Source organism: Xiphias gladius, chromosome 14 (genome assembly GCF_016859285.1).
Source record: "Xiphias gladius isolate SHS-SW01 ecotype Sanya breed wild chromosome 14, ASM1685928v1, whole genome shotgun sequence".
In the NCBI taxonomy this organism is placed as follows: domain Eukaryota; kingdom Metazoa; phylum Chordata; class Actinopteri; order Istiophoriformes; family Xiphiidae; genus Xiphias; species Xiphias gladius.
Genome location: NC_053413.1, coordinates 25379939 through 25400855, shown reverse-complemented (window position 1 = coordinate 25400855; position 20917 = coordinate 25379939). Strand labels below are relative to the sequence as shown.

Below are 20917 nucleotides of genomic sequence, written 5' to 3'. Positions count from 1 at the left end.
CCTCCGTTGTGCCTCAACCCATCGAAACTGAACATTATTCATCCACTTGAGAATTTTCAGTACGACCTGCAATTACATAAAAACATTCAGCGTTAACAGGAAAGTCCGCCAATTGACACACCAAAGTCAGTTTACTAGTCTCGGAAAGTACTGTGAAAAATGTTTCTGGGAAAATAACCCTAGTGACATCACCGGGGTTATTTCAGCCTCGGGCTTGGACAGTAAACCTTTTTAATGGAAAGTCTGCATTGCACATGTTTACATCTGCTGATGAGAATCCTCCTTTGAACTGCATCATGGGGAGTGTGGGATCTGGCGTTTTTAGATCTTGTTGCATATTAGAGATGAAAAGTTTCGCTCTCACAAGTTGTCCTTTTTTTAAAAGTGCGAAGAAAACAAATCACTGTATTTAGTGTTTAAACATATTAATCATTATGTTTGTTCTATGTGTCTTGCAGAGAGCACTGAATGATGTCACAAGGCAACGCTTTAGGGATGCTTACCCAGGATGCTTTGCATGTGAAGTAAGTGAGCTCGTTTAAGTATGATAATTAATGTTTTTTTTTTTTTCTTTTCCCATTATGATATGTTCTTTCTAATTAAACTATCCAGGTGAGGTTTTTTTGTGTGGTTTCGGAGAAAAACCACAAAAAAAACCTCACTTGAAACTCTGCTGTTAGTTTACCATTCAATCTCTTTTGCCTAATATATAGTGAATGAGTTAATGTAGGTGTTTTGCTCATCCCAGCCTTGGGGTCGTGGCCCCTGCATGGGAACACTTATTTTTGCTGAAAAGTTCACAGGTCCTTTCTAAGTCAGTGATGAGGATTTTTTATGATGGGAATATATTTATGATGGGAAATAAACCACAACCATTTTAAATGTGTTTGAAATACTCAGTTCACTTCTATAGAAATGGACATTCAGATTCACGGGGCAACTCACACAAAAGCGTATGCAAAACGCAAAGTTTTGTGCCGCACAGCAACACAAGAGCTCATCAACCTGTGGGAATGTGAACTTTATTAAGTAACATGAGATTGATACAGTAGCTAATAATCAGAGGTGGGGTTATGAGAACTCTCGAAGCAAAATGGTCCACAGTCGGATCAAAGGTTAAGTCAGAGTTTACACAGCAGAACATCAAAACTAACCGGTTCCCTGTAACTGCAACAAGCTCAAAAAGCAAACGGGGACATCCTGACATGACAACATGGAAAGTGAAAGCAGAAAAGGATGTATTTGTGTGTGCTGGTGTGTGTGTGTGTGTGTGTCCTGTGAAACACAGCTGCTTCCACCAGCACTTTGAGCTTCTGTCATTTTAAAAATTACCCATCTCCCTCTACGTGTCTGTGTCTCTCTCTCTCTCTCTCTCACTTTCTGTTGTGTTTTCTGCCATCTCACTTAGTGCGAGGCTTATTATTAAAACGGGGACGGGGCTTATTATGCAAGTGCTGAATGTACAGTAACAGTCTTTGTCAGTCTTTCTCCGCCACTCAGTGGCTTCTTTACTGTTTCCGTAGACATCAGTTTACTTTGATTTTAAAAGCCTGTGGTCTTGGGGAAAGCTTTGAAACTGTGGTTTGCCGGGAAAGTGCATTGTAACAGATTTTTTCTTTTTTTTTTTCTCCTTCTTCAAAACAAAGCACGGAGAAGTGACACAAAATGAGATTTGATTGAGGACTCAAACTGCTCCCGCTAAAATGGTAATGCGCTGTGTGTTTCACTGCGCAGCCTGTGTCGACAAGGTGTTAGTGTAAATACGTGATACGGCGACCAGAAGTACGTCGACACCCCTGTCTTGGGTCGGGTTTTCATGGTTCAGGCGGCCTCCAGTGAAGAGAGACCTTAACGCTTCATGCTTTTAGACAGCAGAGCTCTTCTAGCTTTCTGCCAACAGCTAGTGGAAGGCCCTTTTTTTTTTTTTTTAATTTCAACACGACAGTGCCCCCTTGCACAAGGCCAGCTCCGTAAAGAAATGGTTTTCCCTGCTTGTCGTGGAAGAACTTGGGATAAACTGGAACAGTAACTGGAATATATCCCTGCAGCCGGGTTCCAGCGCTTTGCGGAAAGCCTCGCAGAAGAGTGGAGGCTGTTATAACAGCATATTTATGCCCCTGGCTTTAGAATGAGATGTGACACAATCACATCTGGGTGTAATGTTCAAGTTTCCACATAGCCTTGGTATTGTTGGCGTGTATGTAGGCCATGTATGTTATTATCCCATTATAAATATCAAGGTATTTCATTTTTCAATATGGCCCATTCTAACATCACATAATTTTATCATTAGACACAGCTTTTGTCCTGTGGAGTGTCTTAACACAAAACATGCCAATTTTGAGGTTTTTAAAAAGAAAATTTTATTTCACAAAATAAACAGCTTAAGTGCTTGAGAAGTGTTGAAACTAGTCTATTATTTATACATTTTCACAAGATTCAGTTTAGTTTTATACCTTTTGATGTTTTTGTATACATGCAGCACATATCAGAGTTTAATCACACTGTAAATATCTGTGTTAAAATGGCATGAAATAATACTTAGCTCTGCCACAAAGATCAACAGGTCATGTAAATCATTCAGTTTCTAGAAAGGCTGTGGGAGAGAGAGGCAGGGAGTTTTTTTTTTTTTTTCTGCCCATGGGCTAACAGGAGGGAGGAGTGTGTGTGCATGTGTGTGTGTGTGTGTGTGTGTGTGTGTGTGTATGTGTAGTGGGAGGAGACAGGGAAGAGTGTGTGAGTGTGAGTGTGTGGTTTTGTGTGTGTGTGTGTGTGTGTGTCTACGTGATGGGGGAGGGGACAGAGAGAAAGAGAGAGAGAGGATTTGTGGCATGTAGTGTGTCAGCTGTCATTAGGCGCAGATGACACACACACACTCAGCAATCTCGCAGAGAAAAAGAGGGGAAATACAAAACGAGTGTGTATTTATGTGTTTTGTGTGTGTGTGTGTTTGTGTTTGTGTGTGTGTGTGTGTGTGTGTGTGTTGTACATGGTGTGAAAACCAGTGTTACCGCCCGGCCGGCATGGGATGGTTGGCCAGCTCTGGACTGGTTATGGACTGGTTTAACCAAAGCGGAGGTAAGTGACTATCGGACTCCGGTCCCTTGTGTGTTCTCTTTTATTCTGAATAACAGACGGAAAGGCCCGGTCTGTCAGGTCCGGACAGCAGAAATGTGACTGATATTTCCATTCATCATTTAAGTGTTTTAAGTGAGTTTGACTCGTAGATGATTAATACCTTTTACGTTTCCTACATTTCTCAACTGACGACGATATGAAACGGCCGTGTTTTACTCCTGTTATTAACCTCACTGATGTGAACAAACCTTAAATGACATTAGTCCCTGTGTTTGAGTACCTGTTAATCAATGAGGGAGTGAGTAGTAATACTAGCAGTAATAGAAGTAATAGTAAGTAGTTATAGTAATACTAGTAATAATAATAATAATGTTATAATTATGTCTATTTATTAACAACCAGGGATGAGTTCGATGCTCATAGTATGCACGACTGTCAGAATTTGGACTTTGAGCTGCCATGTATTATTGTTGTTTTGACACACAGTATGTGTGTGTCTTTGTGTGTGTGTGTGTGTGTGTGTGTGTTTGGGGGGACTGGTTGTGAATGACTGGTCACACACGCACACACAATCACACACAATCACATAAAGTGCACAGTCAGCAGGCCCAGTAGCTGCTCTGTCACCTGAGGTCTAACCAGCCAACTGTTAACTCAGTTTGCTTTGCTTCAATAACAACTTTTGTTTACACTCATTCAGAAAGCATGTATGTTCAGCGAAGTGTTGAAGGGAAGGCTTAAGCAAACGTGCAAGAATTCCACAGTGTTATGCAGTCAGTGGTGGAGTTTCTCTATGACAAGTTCGCAGTTTAGAAAAATACGAACGAGTTAGAAAAATGTTCTAATGTACCGGTTCCAGTTAGTAAGGTGGTACTTCTTTGTGAGTAATAACTGTTTGCCTGCACAAGATATTTCATTTTCAGAAGTTACACTTTCATTTTGTCAAAGGAAAGGGCAACTGAAAAATTTCGTTTTTGAAATAAAAATAGATATCCACCAACTGAAAAACATGATTTCTGTTCTCACAGAGGGACACACGAGCAAGAAGAAACAAAACTTTTGGTACCGTTTGGCGATTTCTGCACAATGTGCCCATATAGTTGACCCAGTGATAACTTACTCGCAGACTCTCTGAACTTACTGGTAGCAAATCTTTCAAATGTACACAGCAAAAACGGGCGAGTTTTTCTGAGGACACAAGGCTGTGACTGTATGTTAATTTTCACACCGACACTAGCTGCCACTGCAGACAAGTCATTCAGTGAGTCGAAGCTGGAGTTTGACCTCTAGGCCAGTAGAACAAACTTGAAAACTCCTACAGTATGGCCAAGTGTTTTTCCTTTCTTTTTGTGTTGCTTTTTTTAAAGCTGTGTATCTCTGTCTGCCATCAGTTGCATCATAATATCACACACAAGCTGTATTGATATCGATCTTTTCACTGTATTAAAGGATCCTTTTTTTTTTTTTTTTTTTTTTTTTTTTTTGCAGAGGAAACTGCATTTGCAACACCAAATGTACAAAAATCTTGGTGTACAAACTTGTGCATAGTTTGAGCGTGGCTTCAGCTCTGCCACCTCAGCTCATTTTGGCATTTAGAGTGAATTAAAGAGGAAATGCTGTTTTTTTTTCTGCATACATGTTTCATATCACAATCTCATAAAGAATCTTATTATTGTATTATTACAGCCTCACTATAAATGAGGTTTAAACCTTTTGTTTTCATTCCACAATAGCAATTTCCCTGCAAATGAAATTGCGTTGTTCTGAGAAGCTTGATATGAAACTCGAGCCGAGAAGAAGCACTGTAGAAATCACGCTCAAGAGTTTGTGTCCAGATTTGGCCACTGTTGAAAGAGACGAGACGAGAGAGGGCGAGCCTTCTCTCTCTCTCTCTCTCTCTCTCTCTGTGTCTGTGTGTGTGAGTGTGTGTGTGTGACTGTGTTTTTCCATGCTTGCTCTAGGGTCCAGAGATTTAACCACTGGACAGTTTTGGGGCGCAATTGCTCTGCTCTGCTGTCTTTCCTGCACTATAGTGTATATGTGGTCCAGTAGTTTTTGTACTGTGCTGCGTCAGGTTGTGAGGTACCATTGTGTTAGTTGTCAAGTTCGCTGGACCAACTCCATCAGGCCTACACAGTTCCTGGTGATTTAAGTGTGAGTTGTTCTGCTAGTTTGACTTATTTTATTTTTGTTTACATTTCTCTTGTGTGAGAGGGAGAGTTAGTGCCTGTCTTACGTCTGTAAATTGATGCAGGGGAAATAGTATTGGTTTTGTGTGTGTCGTCATGTGCCCGTGTGTGTGCGCGTGTGTGTGTGTGTGTGTGTGACTGTGTTTTTCCATGCTTGCTCTAGGGTCCAGAGATTTAACCACTGGACAGTTTTGGGGCGCAATTGCTCTGCTCTGCTGTCTTTCCTGCACTATAGTGTTACATGTGGTCCAGTAGTTTTTGTACTGTGCTGTGTCAGGTTGTGAGGTACCGTTGTGTTAGTTGTCAAGTTCGCTGGACCAACTCCATCAGGCCTACACAGTTCCTGGTGATTTAAGTGTGAGTTGTTCTGCTAGTTTGACTTATTTTATTTTTGTTTACATTTCTCTTGTGTGAGAGGGAGAGTTAGTGCCTGTCTTACGTCTGTAAATTGATGCAGGGGAAATAGTATTGGTTTTGTGTGTGTCGTCATGTGCCCGTGTGTGTGTGTGTGTGTGACTGTGTTTTTCCATGCTTGCTCTAGGGTCCAGAGATTTAACCACTGGACAGTTTTGGGGCGCAATTGCTCTGCTCTGCTGTCTTTCCTGCACTATAGTGTTACATGTGGTCCAGTAGTTTTTGTACTGTGCTGTGTCAGGTTGTGAGGTACCGTTGTGTTAGTTGTCAAGTTCGCTGGACCAACTCCATCAGGCCTACACAGTTCCTGGTGATTTAAGTGTGAGTTGTTCTGCTAGTTTGACTTATTTTATTTTTGTTTACATTTCTCTTGTGTGAGAGGGAGAGTTAGTGCCTGTCTTACGTCTGTAAATTGATGCAGGGGAAATAGTATTGGTTTTGTGTGTGTCGTCATGTGCCCGTGTGTGTGCGCGTGTGTGTGTGTGTGTGTGTGTGTGTGTGTGTGTGTGTGTGTGTGTGTGTGTGTGTGTGTGTGTGTGTGTGTGTGTGTGTGTGTGTGTGTGTGTGTGTGTGTGTGTGTGTGTGTGTGTGTGTGTGTGTGTGTGTGTGTGTGTGTGTGTGTGTGTGTGTGTGTGTGTGTGTGTGTGTGTGTGTGTGTGTGTGTGTGTGTGTGTGTGTGTGTGTGTGTGTGTGTGTGTGTGTGTGTGTGTGTGTGTGTGTGTGTGTGTGTGTGTGTGTGTGTGTGTGTGTGTGTGTGTGTGTGTGTGTGTGTGTGTGTGTGTGTGTGTGTGTGTGTGTGTGTGTGTGTGTGTGTGTGTGTGTGTGTGTGTGTGTGTGTGTGTGTGTGTGTGTGTGTGTGTGTGTGTGTGTGTGTGTGTGTGTGTGTGTGTGTGTGTGTGTGTGTGTGTGTGTGTGTGTGTGTGTGTGTGTGTGTGTGTGTGTGTGTGTGTGTGTGTGTGTGTGTGTGTGTGTGTGTGTGTGTGTGTGTGTGTGTGTGTGTGTGTGTGTGTGTGTGTGTGTGTGTGTGTGTGTGTGTGTGTGTGTGTGTGTGTGTGTGTGTGTGTGTGTGTGTGTGTGTGTGTGTGTGTGTGTGTGTGTGTGTGTGTGTGTGTGTGTGTGTGTGTGTGTGTGTGTGTGTGTGTGTGTGTGTGTGTGTGTGTGTGTGTGTGTGTGTGTGTGTGTGTGTGTGTGTGTGTGTGTGTGTGTGTGTGTGTGTGTGTGTGTGTGTGTGTGTGTGTGTGTGTGTGTGTGTGTGTGTGTGTGTGTGTGTGTGTGTGTGTGTGTGTGTGTGTGTGTGTGTGTGTGTGTGTGTGTGTGTGTGTGTGTGTGTGTGTGTGTGTGTGTGTGTGTGTGTGTGTGTGTGTGTGTGTGTGTGTGTGTGTGTGTGTGTGTGTGTGTGTGTGTGTGTGTGTGTGTGTGTGTGTGTGTGTGTGTGTGTGTGTGTGTGTGTGTGTGTGTGTGTGTGTGTGTGTGTGTGTGTGTGTGTGTGTGTGTGTGTGTGTGTGTGTGTGTGTGTGTGTGTGTGTGTGTGTGTGTGTGTGTGTGTGTGTGTGTGTGTGTGTGTGTGTGTGTGTGTGTGTGTGTGTGTGTGTGTGTGTGTGTGTGTGTGTGTGTGTGTGTGTGTGTGTGTGTGTGTGTGTGTGTGTGTGTGTGTGTGTGTGTGTGTGTGTGTGTGTGTGTGTGTGTGTGTGTGTGTGTGTGTGTGTGTGTGTGTGTGTGTGTGTGTGTGTGTGTGTGTGTGTGTGTGTGTGTGTGTGTGTGTGTGTGTGTGTGTGTGTGTGTGTGTGTGTGTGTGTGTGTGTGTGTGTGTGTGTGTGTGTGTGTGTGTGTGTGTGTGTGTGTGTGTGTGTGTGTGTGTGTGTGTGTGTGTGTGTGTGTGTGTGTGTGTGTGTGTGTGTGTGTGTGTGTGTGTGTGTGTGTGTGTGTGTGTGTGTGTGTGTGTGTGTGTGTGTGTGTGTGTGTGTGTGTGTGTGTGTGTGTGTGTGTGTGTGACTGTGTTTGCTTTCCATTCCAGCACACCGGTGCAAGGAGTCTCTGGAAACGTTGACAACAATTCGGTAATAAAAAGACTGGGCTGCCAGGTGGCAAGAGAGGGCAGCTGTTTTGTTGTCATAGTGACCAAATTTTAGATATACAGAAGCATGTATACCGTGGGCACGATTTCATTCACACAGGATCAGTTTTGAGAGAGCAGAGGTTTCGCATGAAATTTGAAAAGGCTCAAAGCTGTAATGTTTTTTTGTTTTTGTTTTTTTCCCTGGGAAGTACAGCAACTGCTCTGGGTATCAAAATCTTGCCAATACAGAGTGTTTTAAGGTTGAAAAAGAAAAGGAATTTTAGAAATAAAAAAAAAAACAACAATTTGGTTTCAAGACGATCCAGTTCTCTAACCCCTAATAACAGATCAATGCATGTATGCATGTTTAATAAGAAGTCTTTTAGGTTCCCAGAAATAACCACTGTGTCATTCCTCATCAAAACGAATCATATTCATTGAGTTGGTTGTGACCAACAGCGACCAGCCAAAACCCTTCTCATATGACCGGCGTCCAGTAGAAAATCATAAACTCCACATTTGACGATGAAGTTCTGATAACGGACGAGAGAGGGAAAATGCTACTGGATGAAGGGATTTGGTCCTCAAAATAGATGCTCAGTGGGTGTCGGACGGTGTTGGGATGTCTGTAGGACATTAATAGAGACCTACGTTGTTATCCTCTTTGCTCATATCCAGTGTTTTAATGTTAAATCCGTATTGAGGCAGACTTCCAATTAATTTCCAAATAAGGGCTTGATAAAGGCAGGCAGTGAAATAGCTAATGTTATATAATCTGTCTTTGGTTGTAACAATTAGCACAGCGTGCCAGTTTGGACACTGGAAGTAGTCACAGGACAGCCACAGCACAAGTTAAGTTGCCCACTGTCATTACCAAACCTCAAGTCTGTTTTTGTTTTTGTGGCCTCACTTTATACAGAAATTCAGCACTTTATTTCAAATACCAGTATTTTTATCATTTCGAAAGATTTATTTATATTGCAGTTTTGCTTGATATGAAAAATTGTAATTTTCTGGTCATGAGTTAGTGGTGGTGTTCAGCGAAGAGCTTAGAGTTTTTCACCTGCCATCCGGCTTTAATTAGCTACAACTCTAAACCTAACGGAGACACAGACCTGATTCCAAATCAGTCGAATGTTTTGGAACTGGTTGAAGTAATGTGTTTAGCTGTACCAACCGAGTTGGAGAACTGTTCCTTGTTGGCAGAGATGCATGGAGGAGTGCCTTCAACTTTGTACTCTAACTGGTAACTTGTGGTTTTTATATTGTGTTAGTTTAGTCAAAAACTTAATTGGAAGTCCAACGTGGTTTCTGAATATTTGCTGAGTCCGGTTTAATGAGACTCGGGGTGCCAACGGAATCTGCAGTTCAAGTTGCGTTTTGACACATCTGAATTGTGAAAGTAGTCTTTAAATATTTATATCAAAAGCTAAACTGCAGTTACCTTGATTATATAATTGATATTGTCCTAAAGCCAGCTAGATCAACAAAACGCTTGTTGTCCCTGGCAACAGGCAGGAAGCCACCGGGCCATAAAGCCACCGGCTCAGAGCAGCACCACCGCGGAACCAAACAGCAGAGATGCACATAAAGAGATTGGACGTATTGGACACACTGACACACTGGAGATGCGCGCGCACGCACGCACACACAGGCAACACACAGACACACGCAAACACGCCCACGGTTATATGTTGCAGGCTCTTTGGTGTTGGAGAAGCCAGTGTTCTTAATCCAGCCACAGCAGGGAATTAAATCTACTTTATGTTTGTGTGTGGTGGGAGGGTTTGCTGGCTTAGACTGGAGCCTTGACAGAGGCTTAGACGCTGGAGGGAGGAGGGTCCCGCCTCTCGGTCACCGCTGTCACACCCGCTGTCATGTATACATCTGGGCCATACATTTCCGTTATTCTCAGCCCTCCTGGCGTGTATCCCTCAAACGAAACAACCAGAGCACCACAACACCTCCTCGGATTGTTTTACTTGAATGCTTTTACTGTCTTGAAGATGATTATTCAGTGACTTTCAAGCAAGTTTAGAGGAGAATCTGAAAAACTGCGCGTGACCTAATTAGGCCTTATTTCATGTAGCAGAAATACGTTTTTCTAAAGTATTAACTCACAGGGCTCCGCAATTAGACGCAAGACTGTCTCAAAGATGTACAGACCTGAAGGGGTAGTTTCAGTAATTCAGGGCATTATGTTTTTGTTTTTTTGGGGGCCAGTGGCATTGTCTATAACATGGAGTGGAAAGGGTAAATTATAGACTTAATTCATGTATTCTAGGGATAAAAACTCCGACATTTAACATTTAATGTCCCTACGGTAAATAATAACCACAGTGTAAATGTGTTATTTTATTAAGTATAAAGACTAAAGTTTCCCACTGTCCCTGCAAAAACACATTAGCTTTAATTTTGTGCTGTCAGTCATTACATAAGACCGTGCGGTCAGTGTCTTTTTCTTCTTTTTCTTTTTTTTCTTTTCTTTTTTGATTATATGCTCAAAACCTTAATTATTCTGCAAGCTAAGGCCCGAGGATGACTCATTCCTTTAATAACAACCCGTAGTGTGTTTCACTTCCATGACAACTATCATTTTGTCAGGGTAAGTCTCGCATGCAAGTGCTGACTGTTACATCTTCTCAGCCATTTATTCGGATTTCCAGCCGTCCCCTGTTGTACGGTATTTCTTGTGAATATCTGGTCTCTATAAAACCTTACTATTACTTTGTGTGCTATTTCATTTTTTAAAGTATTTTAACAGCCAATCATAATCACTTCCAAATAAGTTGAGCCGCTTTGTTTGTTTGTTTTCTCTTTCTTCCTCATCTGAACTCCCTCTGGCTGTAATGTGACACCTACCTGCTCCCTGTCACCTTTTTAACATAACAGGAAGTAGAAACTGCAGGAATATTCATTGAAAAGCTGAACAGACCAGAAAGACAGTTTGTAGTTAAATACATGACAACACACCTGAAGCCATATGGGAGCCACTGTCCCATACACTGAATACAGGCATTAGGGTTAAACTGGTTGGTATTGGAGATAGGAGTCTTTCAAATGTTCCTGTTTTGGGAGTTGTTTATTTTATAAGGAAAGAATCATGTATGTTCTTAGTGCATTGCTGGCTGATGTTCAGGTAGCAATATCTCCTATCTGCACTATTTTAATTTTCATTGTATCAAGTTAACTATTACGCATTACTATGATTATTATAAACAAATGAGAAAATGGTATACATGATATATTCTGTAATATTCCAGAGGTAATCCTTGGTGGTAGTGTTTCTCGAAATCACCACCAATGTTTACAAGACAATCTTTTTCTCTTCCTTGGTCAAAATAAAGCAGCTTTAACGTTAAAATGCTCCATGTAGCACCGCTGACTAGTAAACAGAATAAAAACACACCTATTAAAGCCTCACCCTGTCACTACTGGTTTTTCAGAAACCCAAAACAAAGAAACCGAGGAGAGATGGTTTCTATTGGAGACAGAGTCCACTTAAGCAGGCTGTGATCAGTCCTCAGCTTTAATTCCTTAATGGCTGGTTTGACCCTCTGGCCTCGTCTCTACCCTCCAGCTCAAATTGTTTTTACATGGCTTCACTTTGTGAAGCTCTTGGCTCCTCTGATTGCATTAGTATTGGGCTGAACGGGTAAAGGCTTTTGTCACAGGCTACATTAGTGTTAATTCATTGTGTGTGTGTGTGTGTGTGTGTGTGTGTGTGTGTGTGTGTGTGTGTGTGTGTGTGTGTGTGTGTGTGTGTGTGTGTGTGCGTGCGTGTGTGTGCTCAAGGCCATATGTGTCTCTCCATATGTGTTTACGGTTGTGGGCCCATGTGTACCTGCTCCGGATATTGATTGAAAAGATTATGTCATGCGGTGTGTGTGTGTGTGTGTGTGAGTGTGTGTGTGTGTGTTTGTGTGTGTACACCTTTCTGAGACTGATTGAAACTTTAAGCAAGGCTTTCATCAACTTCTGAAGTCACCTAGCTGGGCTCTCATGATGGTGATGTTATCTCCAGTCAACACGTCAACATCACCTACCTCCTCTAACCAATAATAATTTGCTGCCAACCAAAAGGGATGACAACACCTTGAGTTTCAAAATGTCTAATGTTTTTAAACTTTGTTTAGTTAGGTTTTGGGGAGATTTTCTTTTTTTCCTTCTTAATACAAACTCATTGATTCCTTTTTTAATGTGCAGCTTAAAGGACAGATTAGCCTAGCCTAGGTTTGCTACCTGATAACTACAGGGAAAGGTAAAAAAAAATATCCGTTTAAATCTCCTATGACAAATGGCAGGTCTAACTAAGTAACTTTCATGTTGTAATTCTACGACGACCAGATTTGTGAAATGAAAACCGGGGACATTTCCAGTTCGGCGCTCAATGTGTCATTAAAATCTCCAATGTTTTTATCGATGAAGTATGAAAAACAAAAGGGGGGGACAGTTCCGGTTTCATGTATTTTGACCATGGTAACTGTTGTACTGTGATAAACTATGGTGAAGGCCGATTGATAAAATTGGGTACTAGCTAAGCAGCTTTGTAAACCGTGTCAGAAAAATCACACAGTAGCCTGCCATGGTGAGTGAAGCAATGGTAAACTATGGAACACTCAGTGAAGAAAATGGTCCTTTATAGTAAATAGTACACGGTTAGATAAAATAGCTTGGTTAACGGATCTCCTGTTCCTTGCCTCATTCTTTGTATTTTATTGTTTAGAATAATAAATTGGCGGGCTCTGTAATCCTTTCTCTACCTTTCCTACCTTCCCATCTTCACACTTCTTATCCAGTCTTCCTCCTCTCCTTCCTCTCCACTCTCCCTTCAGAGATTTAAGCAAAAAAAAAAAAAAAAAATCTTCTGACTGTCGTCCACATTAACCCTAGACACCTGCTAAACAAATAGTATGTTAAATATATTAAATTAAAAATGATGCTTTCAATTTGTAGATTGCACGGTAGCCTGCATCGACGTAGAATGTATGTCTGCAAATCAGCTGCCTGTCACTTGGTAGTACGATTACGACAATTGTGGTGATGTTGTGGATTCGCTTGACACTTGCTAGTGTCGTGTTTGAGTTTTACGCAGCAGTTTTCTCTAAAACTAGGTTAGCAAGTGGTTGGTGGTAGAAGAAGAATGATATGAAGCTGCTATAGCGAGCATCCAGTCCCTGCTATTGGCCAAAACCAGCACAACGCAAGACGACTGCCCATCTTCTCGGCTACCTGGTCTTTCTTTGCGGACTTTTTTTCCCCAAAAATGGGGACTGTCCCCAGAAAACGGGGATGTCTGGTAACACTATGTAATTCCCGTATTTACCAATCCACCGTCTGTTTACGTATTCCCACTGTAGCAGAAACAGTAGATCCAAATGACTTAAATAGTTGTGTAATTACTGTATCTGTTGGCTTGTAAAAAGTTTTTCCTGACCCAAAAAGCAGACCGTCAGCTTTGGAGAAAGTGTACATCCCTATGAGTGCAGCTGCTACCGATATTATAGACAGCAACTGAGCTAAGCTAAGCTATCGTCTTTGACGGACATACCACGAAATATATCATGAAAAGCATTTTTGAATTTGTCTCACTTAGTCGGCAGGGAGAATAAAACACCTAAAAGCCAAACACGTTTTCAAATTTTTGAACTTTAGTAACAAGTAAAACAGGACAAAGTTTATGCGAGATAGTTGTTAAGCACAATTCGAAGAGTTGAGGCATGTAAGTTGGTTAGAACCAAAACAAGAAGTACACCTACCTCTAACTGTTCTACGAGTGTTTTCCTGTCTAAGGAGTGTTTGGTAAAAAGTGAGCACATGCATTGGATGGACAATGGAGAAGTTGATTATGCTGTAGTGGATTGAGAAGTTTCATATGGACATCTTGATATTTTTTCCCACCATGACAACGTATCACTGTTGAAATCCACTGTACTGTAATTGACTGAAATCAAGAGCTGCTGTCCTCCACATATGAAGCAGTGATCTTGTTTCAGTCCAATCATTTGTACTCTTCTTGATGGAAAATTAATTAGAAACCATGAACTGCCACTAAGCCCCTTTGTGCAAATTGTGGAGGTTCTAGTGATAAGTGTTCTGTTTCTCTTTTGTTTGTTTGTTTGTTTGTTTGTTTGTTTGCAGTTGCACTAACGTTGCAATTTATATGCAGAAGGGAAAAACATTTCTTCATACATAGTCATACCACAGGGTGGTTATACGTAGGCACAGCTGTGCTTTGAGATAAATCCTAGCAGGATAACATGCTAACAATTGCTAAATGGCTCCAAACACAAAGTACAACTGAAGATGATAGGAATGTCATTATTTTTGATATTTGTTAAAAAACCAAAGTAGATTTTGACCTGCTGATGGTGCTGTGCATCAAAGTTATTAAAATTTAGAGAAAAGTCAGAGGATCACCAAAGACTTTAGAATTTATCCTCTTAAGACCTTGAATATCTGTACCGAATTTTGTGGGAATGCATCCAATAGCTGTCAAGATATTTCACTCTGAACCAAAGTGGTGGACCAACTGACGTTAATATCCCTAGAACCATGCTGCTAGCGTGGCTAAGATTGGGTGACAGGAAGAAGCGTTGATAACTAGCTGACTGGTGATGGTAGCAGCTGATTAACAAGGTCTCTCCTTGCATTACGGGAACTATCAGACACATCCAGATCCAAAGACACCACTTTGTTTGAGGTTTTGTATAATCTTATTGGCCGTTTTTTCCTCCATCTCTCCTCTACTCTCCTCTCCTCTCCTGTCATGATGTAATTAGGCCATATTCTCCTCCCCCCTCTCAGGCTTGATTATTATTTAGAGCAATAGATGCCCCCCCTTCCATTTTCTCCCTCCTGTCAACCCCCATCCACACCCACTTGTCTTATTTACAACATTCGCACTTGCTGATTTGATGCCTGGGTGAGAAAATGTTTCCCGTGCGCACCAATGAACCCATCATTCATCCATTTAACCGTCTTCTTCTCCTCTGTTGTGCTGTGCTCTCCCTTGAACATCTTTTACGTTTTCCTTCCAATTTCCCATCTTCTATCCATCCTTGTTCTCTTTGTCCTTCTCACCTTTTCTCTCATATGCTTTTTTTTTTTCTCTCTCCCTCTCCCTCCATGTTGTTTTCTCTCTCCCTTATCCCACTTCCCTGCCTTCATCTGCTCAGTATCAGCCCCACAGACCATCTGTTATGTAACAGTCAGGTGATGTGTTGGCCCGTCGATGGGCCTTAAAGGCCTAGCGCCCTGACAGACTCGGCTTCTTCCCTGCTTGTAACTGCTAGACTCGGCCATTTTTCTCATCACTGTATGTCAACTTTTTGCAAGGCTTAAACCCAAAATAACTTTTGACTGTATCTTTAAAAACTAACAGGTATTGATCTCACTGACTGATCACTTTAGGTCAGCAGTGTTGACTTCATTAGAGTGCAAATAACTACTAGTTTTGATTTTGATCTTGTTGGACTACTAACATCATCGGATTTGCTTCTGTGTTTTATTTGAAGCACTTAATGCAATTTGTAATTCTTGAGTCCAAAGAGAGAAATCAAAGCCCCTCTACCACATAACTGGAATGTCACTGGTCAAAAAAGCCATAAAAATCATCTTAAAGATAAAAAAAAGAGGTACAAAACCGTCAGAAATAAAAAAATAAAGTCTTAATTCACAATCCAATAACCTTTAGAAAAGTAGACGCCAGAGTTAAAATCCTGTGTATAAACACGTATATAAATATAAACCTATTCACAGCTGCAAACACAGAAAACCCAGTTTTTATTTGCATGACTGGCACATTCAGAGCTTTTATTTAATTTTTTTGGTCTGTAGTAGTAGCTAAGAATGAGACTTGTAGATCCATTTAAACTCCGTCCTTAAAATCCAACAGAGGCCAGCACAGAGCTGACCGGTGTTGGGCCAACGAGATGAGTTTTATCGTCACTCTTTGGTAGAGGCATGAGGTGACCATGTGGTGTAACTTTCCCTGGCAAGGGGTGTTTCCTTCCGCTACCTATTCTTTCCTTCTTTTTAATCTTACGCAGTACTTTCAGGATCGCGAAAATCTCACGCTCAGCAATATGACTCCTGTTGAGGATGTCAACTTAAACGCCAGAGATGCTCACGTAAGAACCGTGTGAATGTCTACACGAATGAGCTCTTTCTAACTTAAGTAATTATTGACACCTACTGTATTCCCACTGGGCCTCCCACATGTTGCCTGCAGGAAAATTACATGAGTACATTGTTTTCATGAGTCACAGGCAAAGTCCCTGTTTGATTATGCATCATTAAAATCATAACATGATCTCCAGCACATTGATTCTTGTCCGTTTATAATACCCCGGCTAAGAATGTTATGAAGCTCGTGGAGTATAGAGAAGGGCCCTTTTTCACTCTCGGCTGCGAGGTTTTTTTTCATTTGCGCGATGCTCAGTTACACCTGCGCTGCGTGGAACCAGTGCATCTAGATTAAAAGCATCCTCACAATGGCATAGCCTTTACCCATTTCGTCCATCAAAAAATGGACAGATTTAGCAATTATAAGTTTAGCATTATAAGTTTAATAGTAAACAGTGTGGATATATATGAAATCCTACGCATAAATTGTGATTTTCCAAAGAACTGAGAGTTATTTTGAAGCTGAGTTCCTTGGCCCGTAGTTTAGCTGTTAGTGTTTAAATATTATGAGATGCACCTCTGGCTACTGATCTGCATTTGCGTTGTTCAAATAGTTCTAGTTATTACTGTTTTCTTATAATAACTTAAAATGGTTGCTGTTTCAACATGGCAAAATGTCCCTGTGTATTTTATGTTTAATACTTGCTAATAGCATAAATCATGGAGTATACCATTACGAATATCCCTGTATTTTTTTGTGAAATAGTAGTTATGACCAGAAATGTTCTTTTTCCCCTGTACCTGTCTGTCTCTGACTCTAGGTGCTGATATTTGCTGAAGATGAGTAGTGGGGGGGAAAACACCCCAGAGCCCCCCAGAGGGGGAGAGTCTCTGAAGAGGAAAGACTGTCAGCTGGACCTCCTGGGGCCCAGGTGAACACCTTCATCCACAGCCCGCAGTCTCAGTACATCCTCACTGTAACGCCGATAAATCCTCCCAATAACCACAACACTTCAGTACAATAATAAAACCCCGGTACCACATAATAACGCCGGGATGCCACTTAACCCCAATGGGAACTTCTGTACGGTGCACTATTCAGTTAATTATGAATTATCCTCATCTGCCTTATAGTGTTGTGTGTCATTCAGATTGATTCTGATTCTTCTTGCGCTGATTACATGGCCTACTAATTCCTGTCTCCGATTCTCGTCCCACAGTTTGAGCATGAAAAGCAACAAAAATATGTCAAATAAGTCAAATATGCTTTTATTTTCGGCAGATAACCAGTAATTGGCCGTAAATGACAAAGTTTGTTTATGGGGGTTTTTTTGTAAAGAGGTAAAAAATGGATTAAGTTTTATTCAGGGAGTGAGATAAAGTGAGGAGAGAGAGAGAGAGAGAGAGAGGTTTGTGTAATGGGTTGAGACTCTCGCAGGTTGATGGGGAAAAATGCTGCTGCAGCATTTGTGCAGGCAGTGGTTTATATAAGAGATAACACGTCATTGTGCTTTCATTGTCTGGGAGGATGTATGAAGGTTGTAGTGAGGATCTGATGTTTGTGCGCTGAGGTTATAATGTGAGCACGTGACTGTTGTAGGCCAGGTTGCAGTGAGGTTGTGAGGAAGTTGACTTGCTGTGAGCGAGGGGGCGTCTCAGCGTTCCTCGAAAGACAAAGTAATAACTGCACAGACTGATGCAAGGAAGGACATCCGTCAAACGTAATTTGTCAGCAACTTGATGTAAGTGCACGGCATTTGTCATGTGCACAGGTTTAGTTATAATGCCGTACGCTTAGCTAATGCTAACACATCAAACTCAAGTGTAAAACAGAAACCATTCAGCTTGCGCATGGTATACAAGTTTTTTAAAAAAGTATTCATTTTGCCTCTAGATTTGAAATCCATACATTTGATGGTGAACTCTTCAGACACTCATCTTCTTTTTCATTCTGTGTACATTTCATTCATTTTGGTGTAAATTTTGACGATGTATTTGTTTTCCCCTCCCTGCCCTCTAGCCCCAAGAGGAGCACCGAGAGGAGGAACCGGGAGCAGGAGAACAAATACATCGAGGAGCTGGCCGAGCTGATCTTCGCCAACATCAACGACATGGACGCCCTCAACGTCAAGCCGGACAAATGTGCCATCCTCAAGGAGACGGTGAAGCAGATCAGGCAGATCAAGGAGCAGGGTGAGGATCTACTCTGGTTTACACCCTACATAATAATATTAACTGAATGTTAATGATCATGCTTGTCGCTCGTGCTTGCCAAGCCAGAGCTACAGTATTATTTGTACTTCTTCTTCTTCTTGACCTTTTCTTTGTCCTGTTACTCACAGTTTTTGCTGCCATTTACTGCCTATTCTACATCAAAACATGCGGCCATATAAGGAATGGTTTGGTTTTTTTTAATGTTCCCCACGTGTCTTGATGAATACTTTTAGTGAATAGGAATGTTCAAACCCACTCTGAATTCTGAAGCTTTTACTCATTTGGTTCCATTTGTTTGTCCAAGTGAGACCTTCCTTACAGTTGTATCTAAAAACAGGTAAAGGTCTGTGTCTTTTGGAGCGATTTCTCTAAAAGCTGCCAGTGTCATATTTTGCATGAAAACTTATGGAAAGATGCTGCAGGCACAAACAATGAAGATATCTGTTAAAACTATTCATCTACTTTAGCAGAGCTGAAATGCGATGAGAAGCGTTAAGTTTCTAAAGAAAGAAGCTATTAACGTCGAACATTTTTTTTTTTTTTTTTTTCTCAGACAACTGTTTTGTGATGAAAGAGAGGCTTTATTCATGTTTCTCACAAGCACAAACATGGAAAAAGTGCCAGAGGCAAGGTTGTTGTAGGATGTGAGGCCTCTTAAATAATCTTTTATGTTTGTGTCCAGACAAGCATTGCAATCACATCAACTGAGTAACAAATGAGACGGTATTGGAGTCAATATTTCAGAAAACAAAAAACAAAGCATTTGTTTGTGTGTGTGTGTGTGTGTGTGTGTGTGTGTGTGTGAACACAGCCTACTTTTGCTGTGACCCACAACAAATCAAGATTTAAAATGCCACCAACCAACCAGAAAAGAGAAAGTGTGACCGTGATGGCACCAACAGAGCCTCTAACATTCATGAAACACCTAGTGGAGTGTTGATCACAGAAAAGCACACAGAATCGAAAACTGAATCCCTTCCAGTGACTGGTCTAAAATCTGGCTCTGTCCGTTGTATAAGGTCCCACCCAGCCAAAGAGAAATGGAGGTGAGTGTTAACACAGACTCTGTGAAGACAAGGTGTGTGGTGATGGTGAAGAGACAGACCGAGACAGAGCTGTTATGTAACACCTATAGTGATAGTGTAATCAGATCTGCCCTCAGCTCCGTCCCCTCTTCACCTTTCTGTCTTTTTCTTCTCTCCTCTTCCCCCTTTACTTTCTTTCTGCTTCTCTCATCCTTCCACGAGCCATCATTTTCATTTCATTTTCTTTCATTTCCTACACTTTCTTTTCCTTTCCTTTCCTCGCCTCCCCTGTCTTTCCTCTTTCCCTTTTCCTGAGCATCATTCATCCTCCTCCTCAATCCTCTTTGTCCATTTCCTTTCCTTTCCTTTCATCTTCCCCTCTATCTGTCCCCTCTCTCTTTCTCCCCTTTCTTCCCTCTCTCACCACTCATTTTCTGATCCTCCCTCTCCCCTTTTGGTTCCTACGGTCAGCCTGTCGGTGTCCTCTTGTCGTAGCACTGTTTGTGTCTGAAAACAGCAGCTGAATAAGCAAATACACCGGCGCGCACACACACATGGATAAAGCACAAGCCACACAGCTGTCTGCTCAACTTCAGAGACAGGCTCTATCCCAGCAGCCATAGTACGCAGCTAACGAGGTCGATCTGACATAACGTTTATTCATTTCAAAGAAAATGTACACATAAATAACAGTATCAGTATCAGTAGCGTGGTTGTGTGCAACACAAAGGTCACCTAGTATAAAAGAACACACACAAAAGCAAAGGTGAAATCGAAACGTGAGCCTGAATTTTTATTCCCGTCTCTGATGTTGGGGTATGATTTAGGATTATTTTCATTCAAGATTAATCTGACAATTTTTTTTTGCTTTTAATTTGTGAATCTGACATCTTCAAATTTCTCGCTTGTTCAGACTCATGGTCCAACATGCCAAAAATATAGAATTTAAATGATTATAAAACCAAGAAAAGCAGCAAATCCATACATTTTGAAATAATGGAAAAACAGAATATTTGCAATTTTTTTGCTTGATAAATGACTCACTGTAAACAGTGAATGGATTATCTAAAGTGTTGGCAATTGGTTTATCTGTTGACCTAATCGATTAATCTACCAGGGTGAACCCCAGCTCTTGGCCATTCGCTTTAGGTCCCTGCTGCCCTGAACTGGATAAGCGGGTATAGAGATAATGGATGACGATACCTGCCAAACTCCAGGGAAGAGTAGCAAGGATAGGGGTCAAATCCTCAATCTTTTTTCCAGCTAACTGTTTTCAAACGGATGCCGTCCGCCTGATGTTGATAGTTGAACAGATTTTTTTTTTTTTTTTTCAGCCTAGTTTGTTAAGGCTGAGGTTTTTCTCTTCACTGGGAACTGCTGGTCGAGGTATCGGCCTTTTTGTCGCTGGCCGGAAGCACAAAGTTTTCAGAGCTAATGAGCGGGGGTACATGTCAGCGCCGCAGACCCGATCGTGTTCAGTACTAAGGTGTTAAGCTATTCATATGCAAGTTAGATTGCCAACGACAGCGTCACATTTTACAGCGCAAAGCTTCACTCAGATCAAAGTGCATGTCCATCACAACGCTGCACTTTAACTCCACTCTTCTGCAGTTCTTCTTGCTCTCCCCTGGTTTTGTTTTTTTGCTCGGATTCTCATCTCTGTGTCAGGTCTCCTCAACTTTGTGAAATAGTCATTGTGAACTCATTAGACACATCCACAGAAAATGGTTCACAAAGTCACTCAAAAGTGTGTTGGAGGGAAGCAGGGGATTTAGGCTCCAAAACTGAACACACAGATGGATCATGCGAAATAA

At 41.6% G+C, this 20917-nt stretch overlaps 1 protein-coding gene across 1 annotated transcript in view; it reads left to right on the top strand.

Annotated features, from left to right (window-relative positions):
* The window catches only part of LOC120798999 (nuclear receptor coactivator 2-like), a 55862-nt gene that overhangs the window by 10459 nt on the left and 24486 nt on the right, over positions 1-20917 (top strand). The window contains exons 2-4 of the mRNA XM_040143798.1: positions 459-524; positions 16686-16796; positions 17885-18057. Coding sequence (XP_039999732.1) covers positions 16705-16796; positions 17885-18057 — 265 coding nt within the window. The 5' untranslated portion in view covers positions 459-524; positions 16686-16704. The remainder of the gene's footprint in view (positions 1-458; positions 525-16685; positions 16797-17884; positions 18058-20917) is intronic.